Below are 16,726 nucleotides of genomic sequence, written 5' to 3'. Positions count from 1 at the left end.
CAGAAGGCCCCTGTGTGTAAAAAATATCAATGTGACTCTTGAAAGCCCGTGGTCAAATACAGCGTTCTCCAAGGAAAATCAAACACATGCTTCCTCCGCTTGGCAGGACCCGTTCGGACAGCAGCTGGTTCGCTTTAGTGGTTACCTGAATAGGGAGGTAATTTTATACTAAACAGAATTAAAAGCGATTTAGCGTGGAAATTGTCACAATGTGAGAATAAGCAGCAGCTCCTGTTGTGCTGGGAATGACCCCTGAAATCTCTGTGTGTGTGTGTGTGTGATCACATGCATGCATGATTATAAGTAAAACAATGTGTTTTCCATATCAGATCTTCCTGTTCTGATTTTGCGTGCTTTTTTTTGTGTTTTAGGGCGGCAGTGAAATCCGTACTGGTTCTGTTGCCGATCCTGGGCCTGACCTGGCTCTGTGGAGTCCTGGTGCCATTCTCCGTGGTTATCGCTTACGTCTTCAGCCTCCTGAACTCACTGCAGGTAAGAGTGTTTCTCTCACTCTTGCCCTCAACGCCAGGCAAACACATCTGAAGTCTGCGGCACGTGAACGCCGTTGGGTTGCGTTAGCGCTGAAGCCCACAGTGGTTTTAGCTGAGGTAAACAGAGGGGAGTGAAGAGATAATTGCTGTTTAACATGGAGACGGCACAGACTGAGAGCGTGTGTGTGTGTGTGTGTGTGTGAGTGTGTGTGTGACTGGAGTAGAATGAAGTTTTATTCAGACTTCTGGTAAACGCAGCCGTTTCTTTGAGACTTTATTCTCGCCTTTTCTGCGTCCGTGCGTTCCTGAAGATCTGTAATGGTAGTTGCCAGCCAGGTTTTTCTGTGTTCCAGTGTTTCTCTTTTAGTAACTGTCAGAATCTGGGTAAAATTATTTTTGGCGGAAGACAAAGGATTCCAAACAGATCCTCTGTTACTTCCTTTTCCCGTTAAATCATTATAAATGGCCAGTGAAATTCTTCCTAAAGCTGCTTTATTACAGCCAAACAGCACTTTTTTGTGTGTTGGATTCTGGGAAATTGATTTGGACATTTTCTTGATTATTTTGAATGTGTGAATGTGTATGTGTGTGTGTGTGTGTATATATATATATATATATACACACACACACACACACACACACACATATATATATATATATATATATACATACATACACACACACACACACACACACACACACACACACACACACACACACACACACACACACACACACACACACATATATATATATATATATATAAACTCTATAAAATTTCTAATTTTTAATATTCTGCTGTCTTCTGGAAAGCATGTACAGTAGCTTTCAAAACACAAAGCATTATGTTTTTATTTATAAATATATTTAACATCATTCTGTAACACTTCTGAGATCAACAAAAATAATTTTCAGAAATGTATATTAGTTTTGTAATTTATATTTATCTTATATATAGTATGAGTACCACGTTTAAAAAGGTGCAAAATCAAAATTATTGCATTCATTTAAATCTACATGTCTGTCTTTGTCTTTTTCTATTATTTTTAATATTCTGCTTTCTTGAGGGAAATGCTGTACAGTGGTTTTCAAAGCACAAAGCAGTATACTTTTATTTATTTTTTATTTGTTAAACGTTTTGGATATTAAAGATTTTTTATATCATTCTGTGCTTGATTAGCACTTCTGAAATCGACAACATTTTTTTTTTAGTACTGCCATTAATCAAAATGATCTCACATTGGTATGTTCAGTGTCGACAGCTTTGTTTAAGAGCGTCGAACAGAATATCGCAGTGTGATATTTCGATCAAAGAAAGAAAAGTGTGTCATTCTTTATGCGTTACAAGCCTGTGAATCCCGAATCCTGTGTTTGCGGTCTGTAGAGCTCCTTAATCAGTTGTTTCTGTAATAGAGCTGTATATATCACAAGAAAATCAATAGAGATTTAGCCTGACTCGCATCATTAAACCACACTATAAATAGTTTATTTTTTTCCCCATTCTAGTATCTTACGGAGCTGAGGCTCTGTACGATACTAAACTTTTGTCTTTGAAGGTCCTACGGTAAAATGCGTTTTAGATGTGGATGTTGTTTTCCTTGGAAGTATTTATATTGTAATCATACTTTAGTTAATGGCATAAATAGTATTTCCATATGGATTCCTCTCAAACGGGCTGCTTTTCTATAGTATTTATGGATTTTTTCCCAAGGTTTTCTTAATGGCAGTTCTAACCTTTGTTTACCTAATTCAAACATTGTAAATTTTTTATGTACACGTATACATGATACAGTGTGGATGTAGAAGTAATGTAGTATTTAAGTCCGTTTCTAGTGATGAAACTGTGTCCTTCATCCCTGCACATTGGAAAAAAATATTGTTGGTTTAACATAAAAAGTAAGTTACGTGGTTGCCTTAAAAAAATTAGTTAATTGAAATTTAAATATTGAGTTAATACAACAAAGGTGATTGGTTTAATAAATATAAACTCAGAATATTATGTTATCTAAATCACATTAAATTTATAAGTTTTTTAGGTAAAATTTCATACTAAAAATGTTATGATAACAAATCATGAAAATATTTTTTTACAGTGTGGAAACTGCTATGTATCATTAAATAGCTTCATAGAAATATAGTATAAGTTTGATTTTACATAACTGTAGTAAGACTTGTTTTAGAATGTTGAATATGTTTAAAACAGAGATATGTATTCTATACTATAATTATATTTTATGAGTAACTACTTTAAAACATAAATCATCTGTAAAATGGATAAATTGCAACACAACATTCAAAAGTATTGGGGTTGGTAAATTTCACAAAAGCTGCATTTATCTAACCAAAAATATAGTGAAAGTAATAATGTTGAAATTTTAAAACTTTTTTATTTATTTTAAAGTGTAATTTATTCCTGAATTTTCAGCGTCACATGATCCTTTAGAAATCATTTTAATATGCTGATTTGGTGCTCAAGAAGCATTTCTTATAATTATCAATGTAAAAAACAGTTGTGCTGCTTAATATTTGTGTGGAAACCATGATACAGTTTTTTTTTCAGGACTCTGATGAATAGAAAGTTCAAAAGAGCAACATTTATTTGAAATAGAAATCATTTGTAACATAAAATGTCTTTACTATCCCCTTTTAATTAATTTAATGCGTCCTTGCTGAAAAAAACTTACTGATCCCAAACTTTTGTATATATATATATATATTTACATTTACCTTTGCCCACTATCTGAAAGTCCACGTCTTTAACACATAAAAATATACCTTTTATATACATAAAAATATACCTTTTCATAGAACTTGGCGGAAGTAATCTGCTTTTTGGCGTGTTCACACCACAGGAACTAGGATTTTAGTTCTAGGAACAACTTTAGGGGGGATTAAATTAGCTCCTAATTCAGTCGGGTCTAAACCAACACAATAGCAGCACCCGCCATTTTTAAAAGTGGTGTAAACACACAGATTAGAGTCTATATACAGTATTTACTCCAGAAACTAACTCTACGAACATGGAAAACAGTGATAGATGGAGCTCTCAACCTTTTTCGCTGAGGAGAAAATCTAACACGACTTTGAGGGGAGCAAGCAAAACATGATTATGTATTTCAGCTCAGCTAGCGACACTGGAAATCAACCTCACGACATGCGCTAATACCTTTTCATTACTGTCTACTTTCTTTGTATAACAGTTGTATCTAATAAAGTATTAGACAGGACTGTTAGACAGATCGGAAACTAAGGAGCACGGAGAATGCGAGCGCTGTGTGCTCTGCGCTTCTCTGCGCCGTCAAAATAAAAGTCACAACAACAAGCGCGGCTTACGTCACTTCAGAGTTCTTACTGGCGGTGCGAATGCAACCAGGAAAACGGCCATAGGGGAACATTAGTTCTCGGGGAATCGCTAGTTCCTAGAATTGAGTTCCTAGAACTACCCGGTGTGAAAGCTACTAATGTCACTACAGATTTCACTACAAGTCAGTCCAAACTGAAAATGAGTCAGAGATTTGTTTTTTGGGGGGGGGGGGGGGAGATGTAGAATCCACAGGAAATCACCACAGGCCTTTGTGTGATCATTTCACCGCTTGGATATTTTGCCAGCCTCTTCCTTTTCAAATGTGGCAGGTGAAAATGCAACTCCCATGTGTTAAAGACCAAACTGATTGAACTGTTTTCTCTCTCTAAATTCCACCCTTTGTTTTGCCCACAGCTCTTTTTTTTTATCGGCTCGGGTCTCTAGAGCTGCGAACAATGACAATAAAACTGTGCTTTTTACCCAGCTGCATTGTAAAGTCAACCTTGTTAGAAAACCCAACCACTCCAGCAGCAACGAAACGGCAAACTTCATATGAAGTTTTTAGTTGTTGACAATGATTCCCTCACTTATCGACAATTAACGCTTTTATGCCACATGTTTTTTGTTTGTTTTGGCGTGCGTTGAGAACGTACCTCCGCTGTATCCAGAGTGCTTGAGTCGTTCGATGCCACAGACCTTGTGTTTAAGTGCTTCGTATAGATGTTGTAAGCTATTATATACTTCGGTACGGCCCACGGTTTTAAAAGGAAGCAGAGACGGGACACGCTCATATGAATGCAGACCGCATGGGGCGGAGAATGAAACATTTCTTTGATTGAGGATATATTCATAATTTCACTGGCACGGGTGCTTTCTAAGCAACGCCCTTGAAAATGTGAAGAATATAACAGCCTCACTTTATCCAGAGAGTCCTTATGTGAAATTCCTGTCGTGAATTTTTTTTTTTTTTTACTTCTCCCCCCCCTTCTATGTTTCATTGTATTTTCAATAGGCAGCAATAACAACATAACTTAAGCCACAGGACTTTATTGTTAAATCAATAAAAGTAATAATGTTGACAAGCTCTTTTCATTGGCCGCACTTCTCGTTGTTTTGAGTGAGGGAAACATGACAAACAAATCATTCTTATTTATTTTGTGCTAAGCATGAAATGGCTTAATTTGCATATTTCGTAAAAAAATATATTTTTTCGTTTTCGTGCAGCAGTTATTCAGTCTTCTAGCTTTAATATAATTTTTATATATTAGCTTTAATAGAGCATCCCATAGGAATGACATGCAATCTTCCTTTTGTTGTTGTGGTTCACAGCGGTAAAATCTTTTTAAAATGTTATTCTTAAGTGGTTTGAAGAAATGTTAAATAACATTAGTGTAACGTCTCTACAACATATGGAACAACGCTGTGAACTCTTTAGATATGATTGTTTCTACAGTTGGCAGATTTAATACATAGGTTAATGAAGCTAAAACTTAACGGCGTTTAATTGAAGTATTCTAACTGATGATAATTTGGGAGTTTTTAGAGGGGGCGACACAGTTTAATGTATAACATTGCAACATTATCCTGTTCAGGCGACTCCAAAACGCACTTATTAATTTTGTCTTATTTACAAACTCCTGCCCCATAAATATCACCACGTGCTTCTCTATCAGGCTGGAAATAAATGGCTTTGGGTGAGGACGGGGTGGGGAGGGGGAAGTGGAGGTGCTTCATTTGGTCATAAATCGCACGACCCTCTGTCATCCAATCTCGGTGCAATGTCATTCAAAAACTCAGTGCTATCCATTACCGGTATATAATAGGCCCTCCAGCATGCATTGTCCATAGCATTATACGCTCATAATTTCCCTCTATCAATAACTTTGAGGATAGAGAGTTTAAAGGGGGTTTGGGGTCACAAACTCAGGACAAGTTCTGTGGGTGTTGCAGTAAGGTGAATCCTACAATCCTTATACCTTTTTATTATTTAGCAAAAATGATATTATTTTTTTCTGTTGGTATATTAAAAGTATTTTTTAAATAAACATTTTCCACTTTTTGCAAAAGGTTCGCAGCGCAAGATTCGAATAAAATAGAAACATTAATGTGAAGTGAAACGCATTAGCATCCATGTTCATGCACTGTTTCAGCAGAGTCACAACAAACACCTCCTGAACTCTTTAATGAAGTGTTTTGGGAAATTATTTTGACATGGATGCAAGTTGAGGTCCGCAGGGGTGCAACCTGTGCGAGCGGCACAAACTCCTCACAAAGAGACGAGCGACTCATTTTAAAAACAAAATCAGGACAGGAATCCCTCAGTCAAGACAGGTGTCCAGCTCGTCTCTCACTCCTCATGTCCTCCATGGTCAGCCGGTCCCCAAACCCCCGCTCAGGGAAATGCTTTTCAAGTTGAATTGTTTAAGACGGAAAACACGGAAATATGTCTGTTAAAGATTAAGCTTGCTACTGATGATTACAAATATCCTATATTAGATGTGTTAATAGCTGTGTCTATATGTGTCTATATCGGTCTATCCATCCATCCATCCATCCATCCATCCATCCACGCACGCACGCACGCACGCACGCACGCACGCACGCACGCACGCACGCACGCACGCACGCACGCACGCACGCACGCACGCACGCACGCGCACACATACATACATACATCCATCCATCCATCCATCCATCCATCCATCCATCCATCCATCCATCCATCCATCCATCCCTCCATACATACTTCCATCTATCCATCTATCCATCCATCCATCCATGCATCCATGCATCCATACATACCTCCATACCTCCATACATACCTCCATCTATACCTCTATCCATCCATCCCTCCATACATACCTCCATCCATCCATCCATCCATCCATCCATCCATCTATACCTCCATCCATCCATGCATCCATCATCCATCCCTCCATACATACCTCCATCCATCCACCTATACTTCCATCCATTCATGCATCCATCCATCCACCATCCATGCATCCGTCCAATTTAGAAATCCAATTTTTGTGATAGTAATGGTGAAAATATCACACACTTCAGCTTTAATTCGGGCCTGTGAAACATTATCATTTTTGTATGTTTTTCAAAGAAGTCTCTTTTGCTGCATTTATTTAATCAAAATAAATTATAAACAGTAATATTGTTAAATATTATTACAATTCAAAATAACTGTTTCTCTTATCATCCTTGATGTGTCATTACAAGTGCCCAGCCATGTTGAGTGATTCCTTCAGAGTGAACACGAGTGAATCTGACTGCTGTAGATGTGAAAGATATGAATAAAAATGATGTTATATCAGCCAACGCACATACCTGTATTTAGTTCCTGTTTTCGGTCGAAGTCCAAAGTAGTCGATTGTCGAGTTCACGCGCGTGATCTAAGTAACTAAACCTATGCGCGTCAACTCGACAATCGACTACTTTGGACTTCGACCGAAAACAGAAACTAAATACAGGTATGTGCGCTGGCTGATATAACATCATTTTTATTCATATCTTTCACATCTACTGCAGTCAGATTCACTCGTGTTCACTCCGAAGGAATCACTCAACATGGCTGGGCACTTGTAATGACACATCAAGGATGATAAGAGAAATAAAAGCAGGTTTAAAACGTGCCCCATTCAAGTCAATAGGGTGCCAATTTTAAAAAGAAGATAACACGGTGTAGGCAACACCGATTTTTGTCGTTGTTCTCTGTATTGACAGCACTCCAAATTTACTAAAAATTGAGCTCAATGTTAAAATTAAAGGAGTTCTCCTTTAACGTAGGATACAATTTTTAGGGGGAAAAAACCCCACACCTATAAGCAATTAAATCATATATATATGGCTTATGTTCAAACATAAATAATTAGAAAGTCATCACCGACAAAATGTTTCTATATATGTGCCACTGAGTGTGAGATTTGGCCCTACTGCATAAAGAAAAATGGCAGTGTGATGCAGGAATCTGGCCAAAAAGCAACAAATAATCGTTGTGAATAACGTGCTTCCTGTCGAGAGGAAAGGGAATTCCACGGCTCGCACGAATCACCAAAAGAGCCTGTCGCGTTTGGCACCCACCCGCATTTATTTGCTTTATAATTACCTGCCAGCTCTGTGTAGTAATAGTTTGTGTCATAGGAAAGCAAATCACTCGGCTACCCTGGCAGGAGATTGAGGATCACATGACCCGCTGGGAACGACCTCGCAACCCCTCTTACAACAACACGGCCCTCGCATGTTTAACCTCTGGTGTCAGAAACCACTCCGACACCCAAATTACGTTGAAAGAATGGCCACTTCATTTATAATTTCAGCTGATATAGTTTCATGAGATGGGCGATATCTTTTAAATCTGTTTTAATCTGAGAGCTGTGGACTGTTTGGTGAGCTTTGATGTATACTTTGCAGATAATTAACAAGAACTGGGTCAGTCTGGGCAAGAGAAAAGCTCTTCCTCTTTTTTTCTATAAAGGCTGTCAAACGCTGATGCCAATTTACCAGCGAGCAATTCGTTTTCTGCATGGAAATGAAATCCAAAATAAACACGGTATGTATTATTCATGCCTGCGCTCTTTTTAAATCATTATTTCATCTCAAAGAAATCCTAATTGTGAGGCTTGCTTGTTGTTGACTAGAATGAAGCGTTTTTAATCGTTGGTTTGTCTTCAAATTTCACGGCTGAAGTCGTACATGCACATTCTGTTCAAATAAATTACAAACCAAACGAATATCTGTGTTAAGATTTATTCATTGGGACAAGAGGAATCCCAAATATATGTTGCCAAGTGTGAAACAAAGATACATTTCAGCCCTTTTGCCCTTCCTGTGTGGCGGGACTGTCGTCATGTGACATTTCCCCAGCTGTCTGGCCTCTAACGATTGTTTACGAGGATATGTTGATTCGTATTAATCTGGTTCTTGTCGTTTCGGTGGGTTTTGTTAAGAGTTACCCATCACCCTAGGTGGGAAAAAGCACAGGGCCGCTGACAGCTCGGCTCTCGGCTGCGGAGTTGGGCTTTTTACACTGTGCAGATGTGGTCTTTGGGCTTTGTTTTTCTAAGTAATTATCGTCATTAAGTCAAAGCATGTGCCAATCATCTGCCTTTGAGTTGGGCCCAGTTCAGGCCGAAAACCACCTTAATGCTTGAAGTGCGTCAAAACTCTCAGGTCTCAACTGGACTCATTAGCTCTTGAAAAAAGGCAAGTGGTTGAGTTTCGAATTTTATGGTAGTCAGTTTTAAGGCTTTTCACCTCTTGCTCAATCACACCGAAAAACACTCCGGTTTAAGTTTATGTAGGGGTCAATGACAAAAGAAGAGATGAGACTGAGATGAAAAAGAGAAATCAGTTTAAAAATTAAAAATAAAAATGCAAGTGCCAAGTTTGTAGGAATGGTAACTTTGTTTTCTTGTCGGTTACAAAATGTTATTTATTTATTTTATTTACTTATTTTTAGATTTAATGAGTCAAAAAAATGCACGTGTTGTTACCGTCAAGCAAACAATTTTTTTTATTTCATACACCTCATTTTGTAATACAAATTTTCAAACATTATTCCTCCTTTTTTATCATGAATAATCATGAATGTCATGAAACTTTCTTAAAGGTTATTTAGCTTGACCCAAATTAACCTTGGTTTTTCATTAAAGTGACCTTGACACAGTCATGAAGGTCTACAGGGATCGTCTCTCTAATATAATTTCCTGTTTTATGGTTTTTATTTTCACATGACATTAAAACGGCTTCCTGCATGTTGGTTACACCACACTGACTTTGATTCAACTCTTTTTAAATATTAAAAGTATCTTAAAAAATAAAACCCGCAGCATTGCATAGTTTGAAAATAAATTATAATAAAAGATTATGCTAAGCCCCTTGTTTAAAAAAAGAAAGAATTCCAACCTTTTAAAACATTTTTGTGTTTTGTTTTGTTTTATATTGGGTATTGTATTGTTTTGCTTTTTGTTTTGATTTGGGTTTTTGTTTTGATTTGTTGTTTTATATTGTGTTTTGTATTTTTTTGTGTTTTAATTTTTGTTTGGTGTTTTTGTTTTGGATTTTATTTTGGGTTTTGTGCATTGTCTGAATAGATCTACGATATTAACTTTTTTGAAATCTTATATACATATCAAATTTTATTTTTTAAAATGTTTATAATTAATATATCCAGACCAAAAAGAAAAGAAAAATCACACCATTGACATGTAAATGTAATGATATAATATTCTTGTGGCAAGGATGTTTAGCTAAAATGATCAGACAGTGCGAAGACTATTTCACACAACGGCGAAGAGACAAAGTCTAGAAACACAGACTCTGAAATAGACAAAGAGACTGGAAAACGAAGACGAATGAAGTGCTCATGTCGATGAACTACCATTCGTTTTCACTTAGGACTGCCGTGAGCCGTGGTCAACCCTAAACGCATGTGACGTTCGCTCCGAGTTATAAGGATTGATGCTCTCGGTCTAAAGTGTCTTAACCGCATGTGGCACGACTCGGGCACATGCCATTAACCCCCAGCCCACTCAAATCTGAAGAAGAAAACAGGACGACTCCCAGACACCCCCTTTTCAAGTAGTCTCCACTCTAGATGTGCTTTTTATTGTTCAAGAGACTTGATTCTCTTATAAATCAAATCTTTATTGCCTTGTTGCAATATAATAAAAAAAAACTGCAATAATATTTTGCAGCTTGAAATAAACTTATTTACAGTACATCAAATTATGCCCGAATGCATGATTGCAGGTGTGTGATAAACAGCGGCGTTTTTAAACAGTGGATTTTCTGCTCGCGTCTGAGAGTTTTGGGTCCGAGCAGATTTTCAGTCCCAGCTGTTCCTTCTTAGCCGTTTGAAGCCTGACATTTTTCTAGCTTTCAGTGGAAAGTATGTAATTAGAATTTGCCTGAGATTGGCAGGGCGGTCTCATGCGTTCTGACAGCGGGGGCACACAGAAATGTCTGTTGGATGCCTAAGTATTTTTAATTAAACAGTTTTTTGGCACACAGGGCCTCCTTTTCTCCTCAAGTTCAAAGAGTGTGGCTTGACCCATGTGTTAAGAGTTTGTATCAATTTTCTGCAAGGATGTTTGACTTGGCCCTCTGAGGCATGCAATGTGAAATTGTCTTGTTTAAAAGCGAATTTGTTTACCATTCACTCTCTCTCTGTCGACTCACACATGTGTGCCATGAGCTTTTGGTGTTTAGTTACTTTGGTTTCTAAGTGTCCAGGCTGTTCTTTCTCGGGTTTTTTTTTTTAAATGCATATTTTTTTTAAAATATTTCATGTTAAATTACAACTTTTGTACTAACTTTTTGAAGAAGATTTATATATATATTTAGATAAAATATACAATTTAATTATTATTTATCTGAAAAAAGTGATTTCTTGATTCTTGATCTCACTTTTTGTGACAGCATTAAACTTGAACAAATATTTGCTCTAAATACAACCAGTAAAACAAGAGTTGTGATGAACTGCAGCGTTTAATGTGCGTTAATATTGTGCAGGGAGTCTAATGATTTTGTTTGTTTAAACATGTTCATGATGATTGAGTCAATCAATTCAGTCAAATGAACGTATTTTGTCAACATTTAAACACGACAAACACCTTCTAGGAAGACTCGATGAAGCTTTATTAAGCTGTCAATGCAATTTAATGAGATTTTTCGTTTCTTTTGTCCATTACAGGTTTAAAATTCCTCCATCACATGGGCGTAGAGAATAAGGAAAATAGTTTGCCTTTGAGGATTTGCTTAGAAAACTGTCCTCTGAAATGGCGTAATACCACATTTTCGTCGTCATAAATTTAATATTTTCTACCTTGCACAAGACTGAATATGTGCTCTTGTGATGACTAACCTTCAGATGCATCTGAAGATTCATCCAGTGTATAACGAGATATTAAACCTGTCGTTCGACTTTGTAAAAGGCGGTTGGCAAGGCGCAGAAATGTGGATGTTGTAATGATCCCGATTGTTATTTTTTTCTGCGTCCAATTTGAGAGCAGAGAGGGTGTTTCTGCTGTATACACGGTTGCGCTCTGCGATAGCAGGGAACATCTGTTTTGCGCTTGTTGTTCCTCTTGGCTGCTTCTCAATTGGATTTCCTCAAGCAGGTCCAAGAGCTGTCACCTCTGCCAGGCTCTGTTAGCTATCACCGCCGGACCCTATATTAAGAAGGGCTTTCAGGGCTAAGTTAATAACTCTCCCCGCCTCCCCTGACTGCCTCACACTGCCTGTGCCGTTCTCTACCTCGTCTGTTCGCTGCTGGGTGGCCCGTGGGTATCCCTTCTCGTTTTCAGCTCCTCCCTGCCTCGATAGGGCCTTATATATACACTGATCCTGCCTCGTTACATTTCTCTCTCCCCTTCACTTAAATTTTGGACCACATTAGTAAAATTTCGGCAGAAATTCCTTGGCAAAAAAAAAAGTCCATTGTCAATAGTGGAAGATGCATGAAGCACAGCTCACACAGAAGTCACTTTCAGACCAAGCAGCTTTCTGTTGGTCAACGTGGTGAAAAAAAGTGAGAAAACCCGTTGCCTGAAAGATTACTTAATAAACTTCATGCGTAATTGAAAAAAATGTGTTATGTGAACTTGACAATTCCACATAACTTAATTTTTTCAATTACGCTTGACGTATATTTACGTAATAATTTTAATGCAACGGGTTTCCAATTTTTTTTACGTTAAACCAGTGAACATACTGCAAAATCCCGAATAAGTTGGCAAAACTCAAAATATTTAAAGCAATCAACTGCCTACATTTTTTTTTAAGTTAGGAAATTCAAAGTTTAAGTAAGCAGAACTAGCAGATTTTTATCTTGTACTTATCTTGAAATGTTTGAGTACACTAATTCATACAATTAACTTAAAACTTTCATATAATCTCATTGTGAACACTTTATTAGTATAAACTTAGTTAGCTTTAACAAGCTAATCTGCTAACATACTAATTTGTTGACATAGTAGCAATAGTATGTTATAGAGAGCCTAAGTCCCTCCCCTTCCGGTGGACCACCATGGGACCTTATTTCGGAATACCATACAATATTGTATGGTAGTCAATGGCGAGAGACAACAAATATTTTGATCTCGTTTGAATTGTGCCCTGTATTACACATATGATGTTTGTCAATTTAAAAGATACATTTCAAAGTCAAGAAAGTCGTATAAGACTGTGAAAATACGTAATTATAAAGACTACAAACCCAAAAGGCACACATGTGACGTCATACCTTTTCTCTCAATGAATGAAGCTAACTTTACTGATGCTAACGTCTGTCATTTTTTCTATAGTATTACGTTATAATCGTAACGTTACGCCGTCATGCCTGAGTGTTTTGTACCAGACTGCACACATACGAGCAACGGTGACGTACATAGTGCGAGATGAGAGATGTAGTTCATTGAGCGATTTTCACATATAACTAAATGTTACTCTTCTGTGTTATGACAAACTGCAACTTTTTTGACTTTCATAATTATCTTTTAAATTGACAAACATCAATTCAGGGCACAGTTCAGATGGAATAAAAAATAAGTTGTCTCTTCCCATTGACTACCATACATTTTTTTTCAGAAATAAGGTCCCATGAGCCGGAAGCGGAGGGGAGGGACTTAGGCCTGGATCACACCTAACGCGTTTTTCAGGTTTGAAAACGCGAGGCGCACAGCACTGTTAAAAAATACCCAATCACCCCTGAAATAGCAGTTCGCTGCGGTTTTTATGTTGCTAAGCAACCACCGAGTCAGCTGTCAGTCTAATAGTGAGCGTGCGCGCAAAAAAACCTTTGGTTTGTTGTCAAGTAAACTGTCACACTGTAAAATCACCCACCACAAGTTTCTCCTCCATCATAGTCTGTGGACATTGAAGCAACTGTAAACTTCCGTCACAACCACAGCGGAAGGCCCGCCTCTCCATTCATTCGATTGGACAGTGGAAAAAAACGCGAGGCGCAGCAGGCGCATAAACAGCGCGCAGAGAACGCTCACTGCCATAGGAAAACAATAGAAAAAAGGCGCCCCTCACTGCAAAAAACGCGTTAGGTGTGATCCGGGCCTTAGGCTCTCTATATAGAAGCACTTGCTGTATTAGTACAATAATATAAAGATTTTATTTGCTCTCAAATCAAGCTCATGCACCACTTGTCACCATGATGGTAAATATCCTTTACATTAAACCAACATTAACAGAAATTCTTCTAAATCAGCATAACAAAACATGAATCACTACTAAATCTCCCACTTAACATTAATCTTGCACAAAAAAACATTATATTACACTTAATTTGAGCATTTACTCTCCCTTTCGAGTGCCATCGGCAAAGCATGCTGGGAAATAGACATCCCAGCCGCTTCAGTTAAACTTAAGTTCGTCTAAATTAAAAGAAATAATTTCATAAAACTCAAAACAATTAAACAGTTCAGTTTACTTAAAATATATCAGTTCTGTGAACTTGAAAGAAAAAAGTGCTAAATACTCATAAAAGTTAATTTGACTGAACTAATTAGTTTAATTTAAGTTTGTCCTACTCAAACCAATTAATTATTTTGAGCGTTAGGGTTTACACATGTAAAAATTTGCAGAATAACAATAAATGTTGGTTTGTGCTGTAGACATGAACAGATGATCCAATTCAATACCTAAACTTAACAACTAACTATTAATATGCAGTAATTATAGGAGTTTATTTAGGTAAAAGTCGTAGTTAAGTTAATATTGAGAATTATACCATAATCTATAGTGTGACCGAAGTTTAAAGGTAAAAGTTATGATTACAATTTTAGTATTTTTTCTTTTATTTAATTATCCCAATTTTAGATTTTTTTTTATAGACCACCTTTTTATAATAAAAATAAAACATTTAAATAGTTGATTTTATAACCATATGCAAGAACCAGAAAAAAACAGACAAATGAATAAATAAATAGAAAGAAAAAAGACTAAATTGGGTTTTCTATAGAACACTAGGGTTCTTGACTCAATTTTGAAGATCCCTTTATGCCAAAAAGGTTCTATATAAGGGGAAATATCATAAATGATTACATAAAACCGTCATGTTTACCAGGTTATTTCAGTTTTTTCTAGTGATTAGAATGTTTACAAGCTTTTTAATTAATCGCTAAAAGGATCTATACTGTATTTGAAGTGACTGACAACCCTTAAAAGTTCTATAACCGTTTCTTCCAAGAGTGAAGTAGAATTTTCGCAAGTAAAATCAAGTAATTTCAATAGAAATCCACAAGATCTGGAATTTCGCTCAAGGATGAAGGATTTCCTCCCACAGATTTCACAACGGTTTCAAGTTGACCAACAAAAAACTGACTTCTGTGTGAGCTGCGCTTTATCCATCTCTACACTCTCAACAATATACTTTTTAATGTGATTAAAAACAAATCAGAAGACTGAACTGCGTGGCAACACCCTGACAACCAGAGATACTCTTAATTCTATAATACTATAATACACATTATGCATATCCTCTGAATTCCACTCCAGTAGCGTTACGATTATTCAACTTTTTTTTTTTTTTTTGCTAACCTGGAACACTTTACCATCATAGCATTGACTTTTTCACAGACAAGCATGGCAAATCATTTTATTTGACCTTTTCTCATTCCCTCACTCCCATTCAGAACCCGTTTGCCCCGTCCTGCCTCGTTCCAGGACCTTTCTGGACTTTCCGAGCTGACTGGCTCGTTGTTAGTTTTCTTTATTTCAACAGCGAGTCAGACCACCCTGTGCAGGCATGTGAAATAAGTTTGGCGGTGTGTTGATAGATTGTATAAAATTATTTTGTCATTGACTGGTATAATTTTAAAGGGCAAGTTTTACCAATTCTAACCTGCCATTTAATGTGTCAAAAAGTCCAGGGGTGAAATCAAATCCGCCTAAGTTCAAGTTCACATTGTTTTTATTTGGCAATGTAACTTTAATGGCCGTAACACACTGAAAGCTATAGGCCTACATCACGCTTAATGTCCAAAGCACTAGACGACAACATCAGTGCTAGCCTTTTTTTATCAATGAAAAACTCATTATTCACTGATAATCTTCCCTTCTGCTGTAGCTCTCAAATCTAATTTTCTTTAAGAGGGTCTTTATACAGTACATGTTTTACCCTGATTCATAAGGGCTTACATTTGGAAGTCGACATGATTTTCAAGCTTTCGTTCACATTCTCTTGAAGGAAAAAAAACTGCCACGCTCAGTGTTTCACAGCTGGGCCTGGTTTTGAACCCTCTCTGACATTCCCACCACACAGCTGAACACGTCTCCGAATTTGATCCGGTTCTGCAGTACATCAGCGTCAAAACCCAAAGCTGACATTTGGCCCTTTTTTAAAAGACCGCTGGCACTTAAAGTAAACGTTGTGTATACAACTTAATTAAACTGTTTTTCTGGGGGGCGTCAGAGACATTAGTAGGTCTCTTAAAAAAAAAAAAAGCGTGAAAACTGTCTTTTTCTCTCGCGCTCTGATTTCTTTTCTTCTAGAGCTTTTCTGTCTCCTATTTCTGTAATTATTGCCACATGCAGGAGGTTCTGCCTGACACAAACAGAGAAAGCCTGGATCCTTTGACTTTACCCAGATTGATACGTCAACTTTAGTTTGACAAGAAGAGACGTTTCTTTTGGTTTGCTGTGTGTAATCCTAGCAAGATTAAAGTCAGAATGGGTGTCCAGAACATTTGATATTCCATTAGCTACAGAATAGTCATTCTTTATTTGTTGAAGCACGACATTAGCGATGCACGTTTGCTGACCTTGGAAAGAATTCACTTAAACGTTATCAGCTGCCGTCACAATTATGTGCACCATGAGTTTGCACTTTTAATATATATATATATTAGATAGATAGATAGATCACACACACGCACACACACACACACACACACACACACACACACAC

At 37.2% G+C, this 16,726-nt stretch overlaps 1 protein-coding gene across 3 annotated transcripts in view; it reads left to right on the top strand.

Annotated features, from left to right (window-relative positions):
• LOC306987659 (adhesion G protein-coupled receptor D2) overlaps positions 1–16,726 on the top strand; it is a 61,900-nt gene that overhangs the window by 9,335 nt on the left and 35,839 nt on the right. For all 3 annotated transcript variants that reach the window (XR_013795216.1, XM_079592118.1, XM_079592119.1), the window contains exon 20: positions 372–492. Coding sequence is in view for 2 of the 3 variants with exons in the window: in XM_079592118.1 (XP_079448244.1) it covers positions 372–492 (121 nt within the window). In the remaining variant the exon portion in view is untranslated. The remainder of the gene's footprint in view (positions 1–371; positions 493–16,726) is intronic.

This window comes from Phoxinus phoxinus (genome assembly GCF_949152265.1).
Source record: "Phoxinus phoxinus genome assembly, chromosome: 20".
In the NCBI taxonomy this organism is placed as follows: domain Eukaryota; kingdom Metazoa; phylum Chordata; class Actinopteri; order Cypriniformes; family Leuciscidae; genus Phoxinus; species Phoxinus phoxinus.
Note: the sequence above shows the minus strand (reverse complement) of the source record. Positions and strands in the feature narration are given on the sequence as shown.